Raw genomic sequence first — 22,912 nt, forward strand, 5'->3', positions numbered from 1 at the left:
GTATCTTCAGCTGCAGCTCTCTCTTCTTTTCTGCTCTCTTTGTAAATACTTAGCTAGAAAATGGTCCTGAAAGACCCACAGACAACCCTGTTGAAATGCATGGAAAGAATATAATTTGCGCTCTCTCTCTCTCTCTCTCTCTCTCTCTCTCTCTCACCCACACACACACACACACACACACACACACACACACGCCATAACTAACAAATGATGGATGGTACTGTATAGATGTTACATTAGCACCGTAGCTATTTGATCCTGGAACAGTATTCTAACCTCTTTTGAGACAGAGATAAGACTCTATATGGCTGGGAAGAATGAATGTATGTAGGTTTTCCTGATGGCCTAACAACCATCAGACTCTAGATGTACAGTGCTGACATCTTGGCTCACAGACAAATTAGCTGTATCCTTACAGTGTGTCTTAGTTCGGGTTTTACTGCTGTGAACAGACAACACGACCAAGGCAACTCTTATAAAAACAACATTTAATTGGGGCTGGCTTACAGGCTCAAAGGTTCAGTCCATTATCATCAAGGTGGGACCATGGTAGCATCCAGGCAGGCCTGGTGCAGGAGGAGCTGAGAGTTCTACATCTTCATCTGAAAGCTGCTAGCAGAATACTGGCTTCCAGGGCCCTGGTGCACAAGCTCTGTACACACAGAAGGAAGAGTAAGGATTTCTTGTTTTGCTTTGAAAAAAAATTTTTTTTAAATTAGATATTTTCTTTATTTACATTTCAAATGTTATCTCCTTTCCTAGTTTTCCCTCCGAAAATCCCCTATCCCCTTCCCCTGCTCCCCAACCCACCTACTCCCATTCCTGGCCCTGGCATTCCCCTATACTGGGGCATAGAGCCTTCTCAGGACCAAGGGCCTCTCCTCCCATTGATGACCGACTAGGCCATCCTCTGCTACATAGATAGCTAAAGCCACAAGTTCCAACATGTGTTTTCTTTGATTGGTGGTATAGTTCCAAGGAGCTCTGCAGGTATTGGTTAGTTCATATTGATGTTCCTCCTATGGGGCTTCAGTCCCCCCCCCCCTTTTTTTTTCCTCAATCATAACAGATACTCTTAGAGTCAGTGAGCTTCGAGAAAGAGCAAACTCTCAAGTTCTAAGCTTGCGTTCTGCCCTAGGACATCCCTGTGTAAAACAGCGCAGTGCATCCGGCCTGGTCACTCGCTGGTGTCTTCCATCACCAGGCCTCCCTTAGAGATGCCTCTTTTAAACACTATTTATTCTTTGGCTGTCTCACACACAATACATTCTGGTCACACTCATATTTTCGCCTTCCCTTACCCTCCTCCCACTGAGTCTCCTTCATGCTTGCTGTCTTTCTGTTTCTTGTTTTGTGACCCACTGGGTTTAACAAGGACTCCCCATGAGGACATGAGCGTGCGTGTAGGCAGCGGTTCATGACCAACTGACCAGTTGCTACATTACTAAAGACTATAACTCCCTCACCCCCAATACTCAGTAACGCCCTAGGTCGGGCTAGATTTCATGCCTCCACACACACCTTTGACCATTTTACATTTCTGTGTTTAGCCTCGTGCAGATCCTATATAAGCAGCTGCAGCTACTATGAGCTTATGCATGTCAAGGCTTTTCATACCTGTAAGATGATGTTTAATGATCCTCTTCCCACTGTCCAGCTCTTAGATTCTTTCTGCCCTCTCTCACACAATTTTTGGGGACTTGAAGAGGGTCACAGGCAGCCCGAGTGCCACAGCACCAGTCTGCCAGGCAACGTGTGCCCACTGGAACAGCAGTGGCGTGTGACCCTAACGGGAGTAACCAGATGAGTTGAGATTTGATCTGAAGTCTGTTACTGGGGATCCAGGCAAAGATTCAGGGCTGTGGGGGGGGGGGTGGTCATAGACACAAAAAAATGAACATTCTACTTTTGTTCCATTAAAGGGGCATATCGCAAAGTGCCTCCTCGATATTTATGCTTATACCAAAGGCTGGTGGTTCCCTCAGCCTTGGGCCAAGGAGCTTCTATTTGCAATCAGTGACACTTAACGTCGCTGGTCGTGATGCTGAGAACAAATGACTGAGTTACCCAGCCTCGAACAAGATCCCGCTTTGGATGCCTTTCACCAGTTAGCAAACAAATAGTCCCAAGCAGAAACTCAGCTCTTTCCTTGTTAAATATGTAGGAGTTTCAGAAATCACTCGGAGGCAAACATTCTGTCTACGATACCACCAACCGAACTGGGCGTTCTCTGAAGGAGAAAACCTCCCTGGCGGATGACAACCTGAAGCTGGACAACATGCTGAGTGAACTTAGGGACAAATGGGACACCATCTGTGGAAAGTCTGTGGAAAGGTAGGATGGTCACGCATTGGTGTCTCTGCAGAACTGCCTCAGGTGTTCAGTAGGGCGGTGTTTGCAGACATAGCGTGTGGGCCTCAGAAACTTGTTTGTTTTGACGAAGTCTACTTGCTTGCTGGTAGATGGTCTCAACTGTAGTTTAGTGGCCTCTTAACTCACTGTGTAGCCAAGGCTAGCCCTGATCCTCCTTTCTTGAGTGCCAGGATTACGGGGCATTGGCCACCATGCCCAGGTCCCAGCTCTGCCGTTTGGCTCCTTTAATTTCCATGTAACTAGTCGAACAGTTATGAAAATATAAATGAGAGCCTTATCATTTCTCTTTCTCACTCGCATTAAGAACATGGTATTGAATATGAAATACAATAAACTCCTTAACGTGGCATAAAAGACAGCACTGATCTGACCTGTGTCAGCATTCCTTCAAACTTCCAATCTCCCTCCTTTCCCATTGGATTTTTGTGAGACCCGAAGGTTTCACATTGAAACTATCAAGTATTTAATAAATGTAATAGTGGCATAAAGGTTCAAATGTCCTGAGTTTCAGATTTTTTTCCCCTTGATCCTCAGTTCTAGTTACTTTTGTCAGAAAAGCTTAGTACCCTTCTCCAAAATGTTTGAGATCAGAAATCATCAAAATTGGGTGTTTTTTTCCCTTCAGATTTTGGAATATTTGCATATATACCATAGACTATCTTGAGGATGAGACTCTAGTCTAGATTTGAAATCTATTTGTGTTTTGTGTGTGTGTGTGTGTGTGTGTGTGTGTGTGTGTAATACCGCTTATATATTTTAGCCTGAGGTGATTTTTTTTCATTTTATTTTTTTTTTAATTTTTAATAAAAGAAAGTATCTAATTGGGCTGACAGTTCCAGAAGGTTAGAATCCATGATGGTGGGGCAGCAGGAACAACTGAGAGGTCACAAGAGGGAGAGGACACACTGGTCCATTACTGAAGGTTACAAGTAATTTTTCTTATATTTCTCTTTTGAGAATGGTTCGTCTGTTGGGCTGGGTATTTTTTATGGCATTATATGATAAGCCCCCTAGTGACTTTCTCTTGATAACTTGTCTTGGGAGGTGTCAGCCCTGGTTGTGACTCACACCACAGACTCTGTCATGCTTGTCACACTCTCCAAGGCTAATCTTCCACCACCTCTCCGTCACAGGATCCCATGGCTGCAGGGATAAAATTAGAAATGTGATTTTTTTTTTTTAAATACAAGCATGCATGGTATACAGTTTTATAGTACGGGATTCTGTGGCATCATGCTGGTGATGAAAACTTTCATATTTGGGAAAATTTTAATCTTGAAGTATTTTGGATTTTTAGCCTGTATCAAGATGCACTAGAATCAGCTCTAGGAAGCTTCAATCATCCAAGTAAATAAATCTTTTAAAATAAAACTAGCAAATTTATTTAGACTCTTGAAGGACCGGTTAAGGGGATTTTGCTGTAACTGATACCAGGCATGTATTTAAAGGCATAAAAGAGAAAAGTGTGTTCTAAGGAGATGAGGGAACTCAGGAGGCCACTCACGCTTGCTCGTTGGTACTACCTACCAGCCATCACTGGGGAACGTTAGAGAGCTGACTCTCACACTTCCTCGTCAGTACCTCCAGCCACCATCGGGAACATTAGAAGGCTAATTCATCTCCTTTTTTTCCCCAGACAAAACAAATTGGAGGAAGCTCTGTTATTTTCTGGACAGTTCACAGATGCCCTGCAGGCCCTCATTGATTGGCTGTATCGAGTTGAGCCCCAGCTGGCAGAAGACCAGCCTGTCCACGGGGACATTGACTTGGTGATGAACCTGATCGATAACCACAAGGTATAGCCACCCAGAACGTCCTTTTATTCTACTGTGTAGTTGTGCATTCTGAGTATTGAGATGAAGGCAGGTGCTTCTCGTAGCCTTCTAACCTGGAAGAGTGAGTTAGACCGCATCACTGTCTTCCCACGGATATGTTGATCGAGCAGATTCCAGAAGGCATCTTTTATGGCATGGGAGAAAAACCACTTAATCGGCTGAATGTTTTCCTTTTAATTACCTGATGTACATCTATTTTAGACTTGAAATGTAATTTAATTTTGTCCTTGAGGGCTCTCCATTCAGTTATGTGATAAAATTTAAAAGCATTCATTTAGAGACTTGAAAGGGGGCCATCCTCTGGATGTACAGATCCCCCAAGGGGTCGCGAGTAGATCCTCTTCTTGATCTAGAGTGATGCGTGCGTTAACAGCCTGTGCTGAGAGATTTATTTAGTCCAAGAAAGTGGATTTCCTTTAGATGTCCTAATGTGTCTTGTAAATTGAGGGTGCATTTGAGGTTTCCAGCTGGTAGTGAGTATGAGGCCTCCATTTTTTTAATTCTGATTTATGTGTATTGCATGGGGAGAGGGTGCTCTCAGAGGCCAGAGGAACGTGTAACTCCTCTAGCTGGAGTTGTGGGTGGATGTAAGCCACCAGCCGTGGGTGCTGGGAACTAAACTCAGGGTCTCTGCGGGAGAGAAGAAAGCCTTAAGTGCAGAGCCATCTCTCCAACCCCAAGATCTTAATTTATGATCCAGCGATATAATACAACTTGGCAGGCCTTCAGAAGAGCATGAAGCCACAGCCAGAGCGCACGCCAGAGCTGACTTTATCTGTGAGCAGTTTGTGGTACTTTACCCGACTTCCCCGGGTTTTTCCTTGCTGTGATTTTTGGCCTGGCTTCAGAAAAATGTATTTTATTTTAAAATGTTATCTGCGTGCCTCTTCCTCAGCTGTGCTATCCTGACCATGCTTGGTCTTTTTAAGCTGCTATTTAAACTTTTTTTTTAAGATTTATGTATGTATTTATTTATTGTATATGATGAGTACAATTATAGCTGTCTTCAGATACACCAGAAGAGGGCGTCAGACCCCATTACAGATGGTTGTGAGCCACCATATGGTTGCTGGGAATTGAACTCAGGACCTCTGGAAGAGCGATCAGTGCTCTTAACCTCTGAGCCACCTCTCCAGCCCTATTTAAACTTTTAAAACATGTTTGCATATTTCCTTTCCTGTTTGTTGCCGTCCTGTGAACAGAATTATACTTAACACTAACAGAAAAATCAAAGAACAAAGAGCGTGCTGGAGATGTGTCTCGGCTGGTAGGACGCTGACTTAGTTCTTGCAGAGTCCTGGGTTTGCTCCCCAGCTCTGCCCATACCCAGTGTGGTAGCTCACTCCTTTATTTCAGGCACTGGGGAAGCAGAGGCAGGTGTTCAAGGTTCTCTTTGAGCCATGAGATCCTTATTCAAATAAGGAAATTAAAGAACATTGGTCAGGCCCATGATGCTTTGCTTCTATTGATGTTCTTGTGGTGAATGCAGACATCATAAGTTGACTGCATAGGCATGTACTTTATAGACATTTACAACCCAATGCGCTTTCCAGATGTTTGACACAGAAAACATCATCAAATAGAATTATTCATTAAGGATTAGTAATGTAGTTGCAAGACTCCAAAAGTTTAACTATACAAAGAACTTTGGAAAGCCCTCTGAAACTGTTGACTAGCCCTGTCACGGGTGACTATGTAGATATCTTCCATTCTGTGTGTATTGATAGTACGTATGTTGTCTGTCTGTAGTCACCTACCATTGAACACAGTCAGACTGAAACCTGCGCCACATTCTGGCTGGATTGTTCTGGATAAACTTCCTTTGTGGGATGATTTGTGTATAAAGCTTGAGTAATTCTACTGTAGACAGAGCACTCGTTGTCTGAATATCTAGTCTTATACACAGACACTTAGATTGATGATAAAGAGCCCTCGGCTCAATGCCACTTGTAAGAGTGGCCTGAGGAAGCCATTCTCTTAAATGGCACGTTACTCTTAAATCTGCCTAAATTGAGAAGACAAGGTCAGAGATCCCAAAAGGTTTCCAATGGGATGACTAAACTGTGAAGTCATGGTTGGTTCTTAAGGTGCTACGGGGAATGGCTTACTATAGAGAAAAGGACCACATGACTCTCTTAGATGCGTTGGTCTTTCCGGACCCGGTAACGTTCACCAGGCTTGTTCAGTCCTGTTTCCGTAGCTTGTCTCTCAGAATGGTAGGTAATCAGCCACACTGACTGAGAGGGTCTGGTATTCTCTACTGCATGACTCAAAAGAATGGGAATTTAATGTAGTGTGTGTGTCTCTGTGTGTCTGTGTGTGTGTCTGTGTGTGTGTCTGTCTGTCAGGGGTGTATCTGTCTGTCTATCTGTCAAGGGTATGTGTGTATGTGTCAGGGGTGTGTGTAATTGAAATTGAGAAGGCCGATCACCATTATTTAAATCTTATATACTTATATATTTATATTTAAATCTTATACATTTCTTTTTTTTAAATCCTAAATTAAATATTACTGAATATAAACAAAATCTATTCAAAACAGTGTTAAGTCCTTAAAGAGGAACCATGAGCTAGACTCAGTCAAAAATATAGTCATTCAAATCTGTGGTCCTCAGATGTATGTACGTGGTGTCTTATATACATCCATCTCTCACGACAACGCACTTGGCTATTTAGGTTCTGTACTGAAAAATTACTTGTGATGAAGGTCAGTATGGTTTCCCCAGGTCTTCCAGAAAGAGCTGGGGAAGAGGACCAGCAGCGTGCAGGCCCTGAAGCGCTCTGCCAGGGAACTCATCGAAGGCAGCCGAGACGACTCCTCCTGGGTCAGGGTCCAGATGCAGGAGCTAAGCACCCGCTGGGAGACCGTGTGTGCACTCTCCATATCAAAGCAGACGCGGCTAGAGTCAGCCCTGCAACAGGTAAAGTCCACATTACTGAGAGCTCAGTATAGCGGGTGAAGTCCTGCATTCGCAACAAGAACAGCTCAGGTGTACTAGCAGGGCTGGTCCTCACCCTCATTTTAGACAGTTGTCAAGGAGGTCTCATCTGTCTCATAACTGTCTGGACCCTTCTTCATGCTTCTCTGGAGAATTTCAAGTACTTAGCAGCAAGTACTTAGCAGGGGTACTTACTAATCTCTGCTTAGTACTGCTTGAATTAGTCACTTGGGAGTCCAACTGGCTGCCTCACACTGAACACTAAGCTGCAAGAACCATGAACGAGGCTTCCTGTGGGCTCCTTGGTATCTTACATCTCTCCTTATATTTTGAAAAAGAAAAAAAAAATCCCTGTCTTCTTAATAGGAGTAATGTGCATAATTAATTCAAACTAAGACTTTTTCACTGGGAGGGACTGTGTGTGGTTCTGTAAAGTCACTAACGGGTATCCCGTGAAATCCTGTTTTCTGCGTGTGTGTTAGGCAGAGGAATTCCACTCTGTGGTCCATACCCTCTTGGAGTGGCTGGCAGAAGCAGAGCAAACCCTGCGTTTCCATGGTGCTCTCCCAGATGATGAGGATGCTCTCCGGACTCTCATTGAGCAACATAAAGTGAGTAACTTCCAGTACAAAACGGGAAACTGAAAAGGGAGAGAGAAGAAGCCCGTTGACTGCTTGTTGCAGGTGTGAGACTGTCTCCCTCCTCCCTGCTTACACACCTGTGCACGGGCACACACCTGCACACCTGGATAGGCAGCTGTATTTTTAAGGTTCCCTTGTGAAAGAAAGTAGTCATTGGAGAACTAGGCTCTCTGCTTCGTGTCTCCTGGCCGCACGGTGACTTTCCTAGAGGATCATCCGGTTTCTGAGCAGAGTGAGCCCCTTCTGTCGCAATTGTAAGTGCACTTCAAGGATGAAACTTCCCAAAGGAGCAGCTTGGCATTTACAGAATATTCCACTAGACCTGTGTCTTAATAGTTTGTACATCTGCATGCAAAGTAAGCCACTCACTTAAAGCCTTAGACTATTACTCTTCAGCCCTTTCTCTCTGGCCTTGTCTCATTCACTTGTCGAGCTTGTGTGTGGCGTGGACCACCATGCGCTTGGGCCTTCAGACCCGAGACACCCCATTCCGTCCACTGAGTGGTCTCTCCCGGCCCACTTCTCATTTTTAATCAGAGCCTTATAAAAAATTCTTGTAATGAGCTATCCTATAATATAGATTATAAATTTAAAGCATTGATTTCAGTGTTGAATGGCTAAGGGGATGAGGGGGAGCGTGACCTCGGGTCACCAAAGCAAGCTAAGCTCTTTTCTCTAGTGATGCTTGAAACTTGGCCAAAACCACACAAAACTGAACCATGTAACAGATGTTTCTTAACCTTTGACTGGGAAAGTCAGATATTCACAGTGCTTACCCCGCCCCCCCCCCATGCAGTATTGATGTCCACGCATTTCTGATTCACTTGAAAGATTTTTTTTTAACACCATTTTTTTAAATAACCTTGCCCTTCAAGGTCACGCTGGAAGTCCCTCATTCTGCTGTAGCGTGTATTACATCATCTGCTTCTGACTTCCATTGCTGCCCTTCCTCAGAGATTGGTTGAGTATAGCAAGGAAACGTTGCCTCCCTGTTGATAGTGGTGCAGGCTTGCCTGGCATGGCCTGGAGGACCAAAGTGCTTTGTACACTGTTTACCTGTGGGGCTAGACTGTAAGAGTAGGGAAAGTGTCAGGCTTGTGGTCAATCTTAGAATCAGCTCAGCACTTAGAAGTCGAGTTTATACCACTGCGGGCTGGCAGCCGGCCAGCCTTAGACCCTACACCAGACTGAAGTCCTACCTCATTTCTATAACACAACATGAAGTGAATGTCACAGCAAGGGCCGACAGCTAACGGAAGTGTCTGCTCTGTCCGCTGCAGGAGTTCATGAAGAGACTGGAAGAGAAAAGGGCAGAACTAAGTAAGGCCACTGGTATGGGGGACGCTCTTCTGGCCGTCTGCCACCCTGACTCCATTACCACCATTAAGCACTGGATCACAATCATCCAGGCCAGGTTTGAAGAGGTCAGTGCGTCTGATGTAATCTGGGGTAGCGGCAACTGTGCAGGGGGCGGGGAAATGGGAAACCTCTGCAGCCCAGGCTGACTGTGGGAAAACAGGCCTTCATGGGGAGGCGTCTCATAGATTCCTCTCAAGTGCGTCAGCCCCTGAAGGAGCCGTTAACTAGAAATGTTACAGGACCTGCAAGTGGTGTCTATGAGACCTTAAATGGCAGATGTTTGGTTTGCCATAGGTTTTGTCCCACCTGTCCACTGTGTCTGGGGAATAATGCCTCGCTGAAGAATGTTCCAGGAGTTGGGGGTGGGGGGGTTGTGTGCTTGTGGGAGTGAATGGAAGAACGCAATGGGAATTGAGCTCCAGTTTAAGATCTTTAGCACTTTAGATTCTGCCGCTTCTGAATGCTGCCTGGAGTAAGCATGCTTTAGAGAAGGTATACTTGAACATGAGAAAGCACAAGGGATGTGTACATGGCTGACATTCTCCTGAGGACAGACATCCTCAAAAGGGGACTCGGTGCTTCCTCAGGCTGGATCTGAGAGCCACTGGCCAGATCTAGACTAGCAGAAAGCTTCCTAGGTCTAGCTCAGAAGGATCCTAATTGACTTTTTAAATGTGGTTTACGTTAATGAAACTAAGTTGCGAGAACCTGAGCAAGCTGTGTGTCCGTGCAACAGGTGCTGGCCTGGGCGAAGCAGCACCAGCAGAGGTTAGCAGGGGCGCTGGCTGGGCTCATCGCCAAGCAGGAGCTGCTGGAGACACTGCTGGCATGGCTACAATGGGCGGAAACCACACTGACCGAGAAAGATAAGGAAGTTATCCCCCAGGAGATCGAAGAGGTGAAAACCCTCATTGCAGAGCACCAGGTAAAGAAACTCAATCCATCCCCTCCAGTGTCTCCTTTCTCTTGTTGCTAGGTTTCTCCAACCCGTTCCCAGACTAGTGAGCCTCTTGGCCTGCAGCTGCATTACAGCTGCTCTTATTTTAACTTGACTCTCCCTCTGGGCAGTCTGATCTCATTGCTGTGGCCCTGGCCTGCACTTACTTCCTTGTTTCATATCTGCTTTTCCTCTGTCTTCTCAGATGAACAACCATGAATATTCCAATGCAGCCTACTTAGAAAGGGGGTGCCTTCTCGTCCTCAGAGTGACTACTCACCCTGAGCACTCCACCTGTTCTAAATGCTGAAATGATGGCTTTCTGTGTGCCCTGATTCATAGAATGTTTACTGGAGCTGGAGATATGGCTCAAAGGTTAAGAACACTTAGGAACTAAATTCAGTTCCTCAAAACCACATGTAAATTCAGTTTCAGGAATTGCAGCGCCCTCTTCTGGCCTCTGCAGGCATTACACACAGGTGGTGTGCATATTGACAAGCAACAACATACACACACAACTAAAAACAGAATTTTAAAATGTTAGATCTGTGTTATTGGTATCGACCTGGCCCAAAGCATCCCAGGTTATGTGGATATTATAATTATCACGGTGGCTCAAGTTTCCCAACATAAGAAACATTTGTCTGCCTTATGTTTTCCCATCACTCTTGACCGCAGCCTCTGCCTTTCCTCAGCCAACATACCCAACGTGTAGGGACCAGTCGGCAGTAACAAGAAGCCGAGGAGATGCAATGAGGAGTAGCAGGATACTGAGCCTTTTCAAATGTAACTTTTTAAATGTACCGCACTAATCTCACTGCTCCCTGGGACCAGTAGGAATCTCTGTGTTTAACATGGCCATCTTCCACCACTGTGTGCAAAGCAATTCAAGGTTTTTTAAACCGTGTGGGAGGAATGCACCGCAGCAGGAACATGTTCACCTAAACCCCTGGTGGAAGACCTTGGATATTGAGATGGAGTTGATGCCGATAGCTAGGATGGCCTGCAGATGTTGTTTTTTCTAACTGAAAAGTGATTGACAGTTTTGTTTTTTATTTGAACTTGCCTTTGGTCCGGTGTCAGGCTTTACCTTCTCCGGAAATCAGTGAAAGCGCCGGCTGTCACAGTCGCTTAATGGGATAATCCTTTTAAAATGACGGCACAGCCCTTTCACCCATGGTTTTAATTTATACCGTGATTTAATTGACACCGTTTTCGCTTTCAGACCTTCATGGAAGAAATGACCAGAAAACAGCCCGACGTTGATAAAGTTACCAAGACCTATAAGAGGAGGGCCGCTGACCCTCCCTCATTACAGTCTCACATCCCCGTCTTGGACAAGGGACGAGCCGGAAGTAAGCTGGGGGCAGGTTATTAAAAATGAAGGTGGCTGAACAAGCCAGTTCCCTTTCCGTTTGACTTAGCGTTTGAAATCTGAGAGAAAGAGAACTCCATGTGAGCAGTCCACTTTTAAAGGTTTTCTAAAGAAAATGTGGCCTTTAAGGTTTTTTTTAGCCTTGTTTGTTTGTTTGTTTTGAAGTGAAATAAAAGGCTGCACTTAGGTACCTCTGTTTAACTTTGTTTAAAGTACACCTCTCAGATTGGAGAAGAAACTGGGGAAGGCTACAAGGATCCAGACAATCACCTCTTGGAACCGCTTCATTCTCCTCTGGTGTAGAAGTAGCAACCAACCAAAACTGACCCTGATCTGGGTGGAGAGCAGGCTTGGGCTCTGTTGATGCGCCTGTGGCTGCCTCTCTCTTTACTAATCCCCTAAGAGTTGTAACCCACAAGACGGCATTCAGAATGGTAGCTGTTAGCCCGAGAATGTTAACAAGCACAGTCTACAATGTAGTACATTTTGTATATTTTTGAATGGTGTATTAGCTAGTTTGTTTTGTTTTGTGTTGTTGTTGTTGTTGTTGTTTTTAAGTGGGAGCAGAGCTGCTGTGATTACAATCCTCTCAAGGGGACTAGGCAATTGTATAAATGAAATGCTGAAGGCGCCTTGCTGTCCCTACCTGGGACCAGCTGGGAAGCCTAATTGAACAGTTTACCTAGTTCTTAGCTAGGGTTTCCTCCTCTGCAAAAGACGATACTCTGTAACAGTCGTCGGTTGGACGGAAGGAGCTAGCACACACCCTGGAGCAGTTGCATACTTTCCAGCATGTAATTTCCCTCATGAACTTGAGCCTGAATGGAGTGTGATCTTAAGCCAATCATTTTTCTAGGCCACGTGTAGCCATTTAGTTACCTGGGAGGAATGCGCTGTGCGCATCGTTTTATGCAACTGCGGACACTTGTGAAGACCGCCAGACAGGAGCGTGTTAACTCGGTCAACGTGGATGTGTACATATGAGAGGAAGTGTACGTGCTCTGTGGAGAATGGGTTTGAGGCCTTCTTGGCTTGGTTGTCATTGGTGAAGCATCCCGCTCTGGTTCTGAGGACGCCACTTTTCAGCCTTCTTCTCTCAGAAGGGCGGGTGCCTGGAACCCACTTAATGTGCCTCCCTGTGCTCCTTCAGCATGGATGTCCATAGAAAACACATTTGAAGCATTGCCTTTACAGAGTTCCCAGTGCTTAAGTGGCCCCCGCCGAGATACATTTTGGCAGCGCATGAGATCAGAATGTGAACCTTGATAAGAATAGCTAGGGTGGGGTGCTTGCCTTTGCCGAACACAGTAGTTAAAGTCAGTCTCCATTAGGAGCTAAAATCTCCACCCATCTCAGTGCCTGTCAGCACCCCAGATGTTCCGCCATCCTGACCTGAAGTTGTGTTTTAACAGGGAAACGCTTCCCAGCCTCGGGCTTATATCCATCTGGCTCACAGACACAAATCGAAACCAAGAACCCCAGGGTTAACCTGCTGGTGAGCAAGTGGCAGCAGGTCTGGCTCCTGGCCTTGGAAAGGAGGAGGAAGCTCAACGACGCCCTGGACAGGCTGGAGGAGGTCAGAAACTCCCGCTCTGTCCCTGCTCTGTCCCCCTCCGTCTCCACGTTGTCCCCACTCTGGTCTGCACCTCGGGCTGCGCTACTCAAAAGCAAAAGCATGGCTTTCTCTCCCATAAGCAAAGTCTCGCCCTCTGAGTGCTAGTGCTCTCCCAAAACGAACATTCTGATTGTCCCTGTTTCTGTAAGACACTCCTCTGTGGGATTCAGGACCCAGGGAACCAAAAGGTAGAAAACTCGTAAATCTTAGCCACCGGATGCTGGTCTCGGAGAAAGGCTTTCTAACTTGGCAGGTCTGCTGCTGGCTGGAATACATCTATTCTCATACATACCCTGTGATGGAAGGTTTTAGTTCTTTATGTTGTGAAATTTGGAAACATTAGATGGCCAAGCAAATGGAGGTAGCTGGTAGGACGGAAGGACTGGATGGGTACACGCCAAGACCTGCATCTTCACTAAGCTCTGGCTGCCACTCTGGGCGCACACGTCCATGACTGGTGCCTTGAGCAGTTTTCAACGTAGGGCTTTTATTCACAAAGAAAAATCAGTGGCATAATGAAATATACTTTATAAAGAGTCACTTATAAAATCATACCTTCTTTGAAATGGGAGAGATGTATATCACCTGGAGACCGTCATCAGTGACTTTATTCAGCCAACAGAAAATGGAATTTGCTGCTCACACCCATACATGCAGAGGCATCACTGAGTGTGTTTAATGGGTTATTATGGGGGGGGGGTTGGGAGGGGGCAGGTTGGGGACATGAGATTTAGAGAGGAGAACCTAGAGTAGCTATGATGGTGGTAGTTCGTTGTGTACGTGTGTAAAATTGTCAAGAATAAAGGCGAGTTCTACAGACTGTTCAAGCACAGCATTGACAACAGCCAAAACTTTCGCTTTTTCTAGCTGAGGGAATTTGCCAACTTCGATTTCGACATCTGGCGGAAAAAGTACATGAGGTGGATGAACCATAAGAAATCGAGAGTGATGGATTTCTTCCGGAGAATTGATAAGGACCAGGATGGAAAGATCACGCGGCAGGAATTCATCGACGGCATTCTCTCCTCCAGTAAGTGCCGAGACATGCAATAGCTTTAGGAGTTTGGACAGAAACTAGGCACAGTGTAAGACACTGGCGCTAATAATCTTGTGTTGCTAGCAAAGTGTTGCCTTCTAACCTGACTGGGAACACAGCAGCTCTGAAGAACATGTAATACTCCGAGCTCTCGAATCAGATACACCAGTGTTTTGTGTGGCCACAGGAATATCCCTTTGCTCTCCTCAAGCTGTGTTATGAGTATAAATTAAAATATTTGATTGTAAAAGTCTTGTGTGTTAGCTGGCACTTAAGAGTAAATCCCTAAGTATGGATTTCTTGATCATCCTAGTTAATGATTCTGATCTGATAATCACATTAATAGGACGTGAGTGCCCTGAGTCAGCTTGTTTGGCAACTCGACAGAAGCAACAGGTGCTGCTAACCGCTGAGGGTCTCTCCAGACCCTCCCCCTACTTCTTGAAGATAAATTTGCATCGTATACATTCACTTACTGCTAGAAATGAGGTGATCACCCTGACGAGCCACATTAATATCAAAGTACGCAGTCAAATGCATCTTAAGCTATAACTAACAAACCACCTTACTAGCATCGCTTGGTACATTTCAGAGTTTCCTACCAGTCGCCTGGAGATGAGCGCCGTGGCAGACATCTTTGACAGAGATGGTGACGGGTACATTGACTACTATGAATTCGTGGCCGCTCTGCATCCAAACAAAGATGCGTACAAACCCATCACGGATGCTGACAAAATTGAGGACGAGGTACTCACCGTTGGCCTTCTGCTGCAGCTGGGCGTCCGGGCGACCCCGCACAACCAGCTCACCGGTTTCTAACCCCCTCACACACACACACACACACACCCGCACGTGCCATGAAGTTCTGAGGTTAACATGAATGTCGTACCTTTGTCTTTGACAGGTCACGAGGCAGGTAGCCAAGTGTAAGTGTGCCAAGCGATTCCAAGTTGAACAGATCGGCGATAACAAATACAGGGTGAGTGGTGTCTCAGTTGACTCCTGCCCTTCCGAGGACAGAAGTGCGTGTCAGTGGGACCACTGCTGTTTGCTAAGAATCCTAACTGTTCGCACGTCGTCTCAAGACATACGGTGTACAAAACTATAACTCCACCGTTCTTTCTCATTTTAAATCACATGACTTTTCAAATTATGTAATCCATATGTTCCATAGGGAGCTTGAGTTGATTAGCAGGCCATATTTTTTAACATCTATAATATGCAGAAAAACCTGTAATCTTTTTTTATATTTGTCTATTTACTGTACGTGTTTGTGTATGTGTGCGTGTGTGTACATATGTGTTTTATATGCCACCACATGCATAGCGGTCAGAGGACATCTTAGGGGGAGTCAGTTGTCTCCTGCTGTATGAGTTGTAGGACTTGAACTCAGGCCCTCGGGCTTGGTGGCAGTGCCCTCACTTACCTAATTACTAATTTAGGCATATTAGTAATTACAAATTACTAAAAGTAAATATTCAAGTCATATATTCGGTCTGTCCCACATTACCTCTTACTTTATAGTGATTAGAGGTAAACTTCCAGGGTCTAAACAACAGCTACTCCAGACCAAAACCACGGAGTTAAAATTTTGTTACCTTTTTTTTTCTAAAAATTAAAAATCATCCGTTTTATAACTATGAAGACGCTTCTATTTCTCCCATTTGTGTAGGAACTTTGGCTTTCGCTCAGAATATAAAAGGATGCAGATCACATAAAGCAGAGCAGCGTGGTTTTACCATTCTGTCTTTGTTCATCTCCCAGTAAGCAGCTAGGAGGAGCCTTGCTGAAGGTCCTTACGCGGTACTTACAAATGCAGTGCATTTGCGCTGTACAAAAGTGCTCATCTACCACCGCTCTGACTTCAGTTTGAAAACTTCAACTGTTTAAACTTTAAAGGTTTCTATTTGAAACTTCTAAGTTCAATTTGAAGTCTGGAGCTTTTTTTTTTTTTTTTTTCAGTAAATTTGTAAAATTAAAAAAAAAAAAATGGTTTTGTTTGAAATCAGAGCAAATGGGAACCCTCACATCTCGAAACTAAATACTGCATCCTGAAGTACAGGGTGTGAGTGTGCATATGTGTGTGAGAGAGACTGAGTGGGAGTGTGTGTGTGTGAGAGAGAGAGCGAGATCTAGAATGTTCCCTTTTGAACTAATTTTGTCTTTCTTGCATTTTTCATTGTTTTATCAGTTCTTCCTGGGAAATCAGGTATAAACCAGTGGAATCTCAAGTTCCCAATGATTTTTTTTTTTTGAGTCTTTAATTCATAGTCATCAAAGCTTGCTGTGGCCCGTCCTTCCATGCTGTCTTGCTAGCTACTGCAGTGTTGGTTGGTGTGCAGTTTCTGTCAGCACTTACCACAGCCTCGGTCCAGGATTCCTCTCTCGCTTTGTGCCTCAGATGAGAAGATTACTCCTAAGCAAACCAGATAATGAACTGTGGCTGCTTAGCTCGCTCGGGCGAAATGCAAGCCCAGTGTTCAAGCCCCACTTTTCATAACGCTCTTAACGAGGTCTATGCCGGTACACAAACTTGATTCTCCAGACATCAGTGTGTCTGACTGTTCAGGACATATGGTATACAGTAGCACCAAGCAGGGACCATGGGAAGGCACAATACCAAGAGGTCCTCATAGGGCCCGTGAGTGACACATGCTTGCCCCATAATTACCTTGTTCTGAGTTACTGGTTTACAGTGGTGCATGCCAGGTCGTGTCTTTTGCTGTCTTGACCAAATGTTTACCAGGCCATCCGTAAAATCATGAAACTGAAACAGCTGTGTCACATGCACTGAGGACCTGGTGCAGACCTGTGCAGGCACTGTGCATGCTGCACCAGGCTCTGGCCACTGTGTCTGAAGTTGCAAATTACCTCTTCCCCTTCAGTTTCCCGTAAGCAGATGTTTATAGTAAAATGGTTCCATTACCTCGGGTAGAGTTTTCTCAGGAAACATTTTTCCTTGGCACATCGTAGTCATCTCTGTTTATGGGGTACCGTGGGATAATTAAGGATGAAGGCAGGGTAAAGCATCTCTCTGTTAATAACAGGTAAAATGTCACTTCTTCGTGCTTGGCATTTTCTGAGTCAGCAGGTAGGCTGGTAATATCTTTCCTTTTCATAGAAAATGAGAGAAATACTTGCCTTCAAAGATATTATGTGCTGAAAGCACGAGGAACAACGTTAGTCTGATTTTCTCATGTCATGGTTTGGCCTTGGGAAAATTAGAGGACTTCTAAAGACACCGTTAGTTGTCTGGAGAATACCTTTTAAAAATACAATCAGGAGTATTGCGTTTAGTAGAACCAAAATAGCATCTTATAAAGCATTTTTAGCTGTTTCCTCAAGTCTAATTTTGAACCTGGTCTTGAACAAGATTTATCTGATCCAATTATCTGGTTCCTTAAGGGTAATTTTCTTCACGCCCCCTTTGCCTTTTGCTTACTAGCAGCACAGATTTTTGTCTCTAACAATATAAACACAGGTTTCCATTTTTAAGCTTACATTTCAGAAGCAGTTCATGCATAGAGATATTTAAGTTTTGGTGTTTAAAGAATTATCAAATTTAGGAAGAGCCGCAACCAGAGATGCAGTGTACGCCACTCGAGTCCCTGCTGGACATTTCTGTGGCCTTCTGAGTTCAGGTCCCTGAATGGAGTCTGCAGCTTTTTGTTAGGGTTCTCATCCCAAAGTGCAGCTTTAAGGATTATAGAAAAGTAGCAGGGTGTCTCACCGTAGTGCACGCCAAGAAACTGTTGGCATCTCGCCAACCGTTCGTTTGTTTTCTTTATTACTTGCAAAGTTGGTAAGTGTGAAATTCAGTACAGTGGTTTTTCACAGTTGGACCTGAGCCTCTTAGGAATGATTTCCAGGTATGAAAATTATCTCTCACAGACTTTCAAATCATGGACACCCATAATCAGAGCCGCCCGCATCCTAGCACTTGCTGACGCCTTGCAGAGTCTGCACACATCCGAAGGATTGGCACCTCACAGAGGAGTGTACCAGTGGTACAGACAGCTCTGAGAAAAGCCTTTTAGATCTGAAAGCTGTGTCGTTAATAATTTGTCAGTACCTATCTTGAGGTTGCAGTAATATAAAGTGGCAGGGTTAATCCAAACTCTAGCTAATTGGCTTGCCAGACCATTAGAGAGGGATTCTTACTAGTCACAGCATTCATTACTCTATTCTCCAAGTCAGAACTTTGCTAAAAACAACAAAGGAGCTTAAGATTTTCCCCACACACGTATCTCAAGAGGAGAGCGCTTTTAACTTGAGAATCAGGTTGGTGAAATCCTTAGGAACACCTCGTTTTGGGGGAGCCCTGGGCAAGGGGACCTGCGCTTATTGTCATGGCTGTGCTTAACTTCTGGAGACATTCACTGTTCTTGCCTTGTGAGTGTTGTTACTGTCACAAGAAAGAAAAAAATTGTAACTTTAGCACAAAGCTTCAACATTATACTTGATTAACCTTTGTGATCTTTTTTTTTTTTTTTCCAAACTGTTTCCTTTGGGCTAAATCGGCATGCAGCAATCTAATGTAGACCGTTACAAATCCCTTTGAGATTTCACTAATTAATCACCGTGAACTAAGCCAGCACTCAAGCTGGTTGCTTACGCTACCGCAAGCTGCATGCCGCCTTTGAGCTTCGAGTCAGTACTGACAAACAGAGGTCCTTTCTCTCTCTGCTGTCTAGTTTGGAGACTCCCAGCAGCTGCGGCTGGTTCGGATCCTGCGAAGCACGGTGATGGTTCGTGTTGGAGGCGGATGGATGGCTCTGGATGAGTTCTTAGTGAAAAATGATCCCTGCAGGGGTAAGGAGACCCTTTTGCCAAGCTGTCAGCACCATGAACGCACAATCGTGTCGGGTGTTCCCACACTGAAAGCAAACTGAGGCCAGTCTGAGTCCCACAGCCGATAGATCCCGATGGCTTGTAAAATGCCGTCTCTCTCTTTCATTTTTCCACTAATGGAATACATTTCAGACAGGTAGGTAGGAAATACAGTTTGGATTTCCTGTGCGAGACCTTCCTGTCTACGGTTTTCAGAATGGATATTTCCATTCACCGTGACAGAATACTAGAGAGTAAACATTTAAAAGTCAGAGTTTTATGAAATGAGGGGGACGGAGGCATGGTACTTAAAAACAAGAGCAAACACTTGGAAGTTGAATAGCAAGATATTGGAAATGTAAATATTGTATTGTGGCTTTCTTTACCAGTCTAGAAGTTTTAGCTTCTAATATTCCTATTTTGTCTCTGAGATTATAGTATTATTTGTAATTATATTTATGTGTGTGGTATGTGTATGTATGTGCCAATGTCCACAGAGACCAGAGGTATCAGATCCTCTAGAGTTGGAGTTGCAGGTGGTGGTGAGCTACTCATGGGCACTGAGACCAAACTCAAGCCCTCCAAGGCAAGAGCAGAGAGGTTAACTTAACCACCGAACCATCCCACCAGCCCTGACCATCCTGTTTCTAATGCCTTGTAGTTATTAGATTCTTAGTTGGTCACAGGCATATCTGATTACAGTTTGCAATTAGTTGCCACCCACTCAGTAAGCACACGCTACTTTCTGACTTTACAAAAGAAAACAGTAGGATTGTGGTGACCTGTTTTAATCTGTGAGTCCTTTAAAAATGTCTGTTCCAGCTTTGCCTGTGAGGCTGCCAAGTGGCGAGCCAAGCAGGGAGCCTTCTTTCAGTGCTGGCATCTGGAAGAGCCCTGTCCGAGTTACCAGGCCTGTCTTATCAAGGCCAGCACACCCAGCTGCACAGCCACACGGTAGCCCTGCTCTCTGTTAGCTAAAGATGCCGCATAGAGAGAAGCGCAGCAAGGTGTGGCACTCCTGATTCATCAGCCACACTTACCAAACACTGGGGATGTGTCTGAGCAATGTGTTGTCAAGCACAAGGGACACCTAATGGTTTTACACACAGGGATATATGGTGGATGTGTGTGTGTGTGGATGTGTGTTTCTGGTGTGTGGATGTGTGTTTCTGTGTATATGTATGTGTATTTGTGTATATATGTGTGTGTGTACATGTGTGTGCATGTGTGTCTTTGTGTGTATATGTGTGTGCATGTATGTGAATATGTGTGTGTGCATGCCTGTGTGTGAGGGTGTGGTGTGAATAAAACAAAAAGAGACAGAATTGAGCACAAAATTAAAATTATACAACTAGAAAGTGCAGTTACTGTAAGATGCATACAGCTGCTGCTGGTCTGACACAGCATGCTGTTCCACAGAAAGCTTCTTAGACGTAGAAAAACGATGTGCTCCAATAATACAGTAAGAACATAAAAAAGCAACCTAGTCTTTGTTGGCAGTGCTACAGCATTTTTTTTTTTTGTCCTATCTGCAACTGTGTTACACTTTTCTGTGACTGGAATTGCAGTGGGCTTGCTCACCACATACACATCAGTAGGGTTCTTACACTGCACCCTTGAGATGGGTACAGCATCAGCCAGGTGATAGAAGTCCCTCAGCTCCTTTAAAGCCCATTGTGTCATTTGGACTGCACACAATGGACTGCACTCTGCAAAGAGTGCAGCCCAAGGTAAAGGCAGCTCTGAGTAGGACACCACAGTGGAGATACAAAGCGTCCTGAGGGGGACGGGCTAGCATGGCTGGCTGAGCCTTTGCAGCTGTTTCTTCCCGGTTGAGTTGGACCTTGCAGGGCTGCTTCTCCTGATGTGCCTTCTCTCCTAACTGTGTGCTAAAAGCTGGGTCTGAGCTCCCTCTGCACATCCAACCACTGTACTTTGTTTCCTCTGCTAACAGCATTCTTTAATGTGACCGGAATCCTGTGTCGTTTCTTCTAGTTCACCATCACGGGAGTAAAATGTTGCGTTCGGAATCAAACTCTTCAATTACTGCTACTCAGCCTACTCTAGGTCGGCACCCCCCACCCCTTGGCTCCTCCCCTCCCTTTTCTCTCTTTCACCTTCACATTCCTGCTTTCATGATTTGTTTTAATATTAATACGCTTCATTCACGCGTATGGCTTAACTCACATGCAGCGAGCTGGGGCTTCTAGTCATAAACTCTGAAAACGCAACACGCTCAGTGTTACACAAGCGATCAAGCACATGCTAACACGTTGCCCATCGGGTCCTCGTGGAGTGTTCTCCATGTGCATATGTGTTTGTGTGAGTGCTACATCACCGGTGGCCTCTAGTGGATTCCTGGGTCTGGTGTCTGTTACTGCATGTTGGTAAAACCGTTTGGTTTTGGTTTGGGTTTGTTTTTTTTTTTTTAAAGGCCAAAAACTTAAAATGCTAGTTGCCTCACTTGAGTGAAAATTCTGAAAGCTTTTATGTTACCTTCATGACTAACAAGCCATCTCTGATTTTAAATAATTGTTTAATCCCGATCCTAAATACTGGCATTCTCCGGACCTCAGCAATACATGTAAAAGACACGGCCCCGCCTTCCTGAAGTGTCTACTCAGTGTGGTGTAAGGGTGACAACGTGTGGGCATCCGTAGCTGGTGGACTAACGGTAGCATGAGCTTTCCATTTTCATGCTGACTTTGTTTTACACTGGCTATTCCTGCTGGCGTCTAGTGTTAGAGTGAGCCCGCCCCTCCCCATCTCCATGGTCCCTCGTTTCTGAGAGGAATGCATTGTGAAGGAATGCATTTTTAACTTCTTGTTATGCTGAGTTGGAGCTGGCATGGCAAAAAGATGTTCTCGAGGTCCTCCGCGTGCTGTGTGGTGCCAGGTGTGCCCTCCCTCCCACAGAGACTGAAGGCTTTCTCTTCCTGTCTGTTCATTGTACTTTTTTGGCCGCCTGCGTGCAATCCAGCTAAAGGAAGGACCAACATGGAGCTGCGGGAAAAGTTCATCCTAGCAGATGGTGCCAGCCAGGGTATGGCCGCCTTCCGACCGCGAGGCCGCCGATCTCGCCCTTCATCCAGAGGAGCTTCCCCCAACAGATCCACTTCCGCGTCCAGTCATGCCTGCCAGGCAGCCTCCCCACAGGTGCCTGCTGCCGCCAGCACACCCAAGGTAGGCCTCCAGGCTGTGGCCCTCTCTCCCAGCGCACCCCTCATCCACAGCATCCTGGCAGGTGTTTCATTTCCCTGGTAGTCGTGGACCAGCCACATCCATTTGTATCTCTTCGCTCCATATTTTTAAGGGTGTTCTGTCCAATGACCCATGAGGCCATTGTCTGTACAGGGTTACCCGTCTAGGGGCTTTGTCGTCTCTCAGGTTGAGTTTTCTGTTTAAAGCTTTATTTTTTTTTAATTTTTATTTTGTTTTGGTATTCCGGTTTGTCATCAGCTCTGTCTACTCTTGCCTTCGTTACCTGTGTAAAGTGACTCCACCACGAAGACCTCTTCTCTGTGGCTTTGTTTCTTACTGGCTCCCCTTTACATTTGATGTACCGTTGTTCCATGCAGATTCTCCATCCTTTAACACGCAATTATGGTAAACCATGGTTGGCAAACAGCAAAATGTCAACTCCCTGTAAAGCAGCAGAATGCCCCGACTTTCCCGTGTCATCCGCAGAGGTATCGTAAGGCCCCAGACCGCAGTCTTAACAGCCTTCTCTGGCTGACACTCACCTACTAACACCGCCTCACCACTGCCCTGATGTGTGCACTTCTGATAATACTACATCTTCCTGTTAACTTCCTGCAAAACCGTTTCTCAGGGGACATGAGAGTAAGGGGTACTGGGGAAAGACAGCAGCGGTTTGACATGCCCACACCTTGAGGCTGTATACGCACACTCCTGGGCTTTTGCTCTCTGTTATAGACAAGGCTTATGAACATTTTCTAATGTTGGTGGAAT

The 22,912-nt window shown here is 45.2% G+C and overlaps 1 protein-coding gene across 4 annotated transcripts in view; it reads left to right on the plus strand.

The window, feature by feature from the left end:
* The window catches only part of Dst (dystonin), a 398,187-nt gene that overhangs the window by 370,685 nt on the left and 4,590 nt on the right, over positions 1-22,912 (plus strand). For 3 of the 4 annotated variants that reach the window (XM_021175158.2, XM_029481658.1, XM_029481662.1), the window contains 15 exons: positions 2,165-2,334; positions 4,010-4,169; positions 6,935-7,129; positions 7,630-7,758; positions 9,069-9,212; positions 9,884-10,072; positions 11,310-11,439; positions 12,872-13,035; positions 13,942-14,104; positions 14,703-14,857; positions 15,015-15,089; positions 16,302-16,319; positions 18,805-18,922; positions 21,921-22,123; positions 22,519-22,629. In XM_021175158.2, the coding sequence (XP_021030817.1) occupies positions 2,165-2,334; positions 4,010-4,169; positions 6,935-7,129; positions 7,630-7,758; positions 9,069-9,212; positions 9,884-10,072; positions 11,310-11,439; positions 12,872-13,035; positions 13,942-14,104; positions 14,703-14,857; positions 15,015-15,089; positions 16,302-16,319; positions 18,805-18,922; positions 21,921-22,123; positions 22,519-22,629 (2,124 nt within the window). Of the gene's footprint in view, positions 1-2,164; positions 2,335-4,009; positions 4,170-6,934; positions 7,130-7,629; positions 7,759-9,068; positions 9,213-9,883; positions 10,073-11,309; positions 11,440-12,871; positions 13,036-13,941; positions 14,105-14,702; positions 14,858-15,014; positions 15,090-16,301; positions 16,320-18,804; positions 18,923-20,935; positions 21,008-21,920; positions 22,124-22,518; positions 22,630-22,912 lie in introns of all 4 variants that reach the window. The other variant, XM_029481652.1, reaches the window with a different exon arrangement.

The sequence above is a fragment of the Mus caroli genome, chromosome 1, assembly GCF_900094665.2.
Source record: "Mus caroli chromosome 1, CAROLI_EIJ_v1.1, whole genome shotgun sequence".
Lineage (NCBI taxonomy): Eukaryota > Metazoa > Chordata > Mammalia > Rodentia > Muridae > Mus > Mus caroli.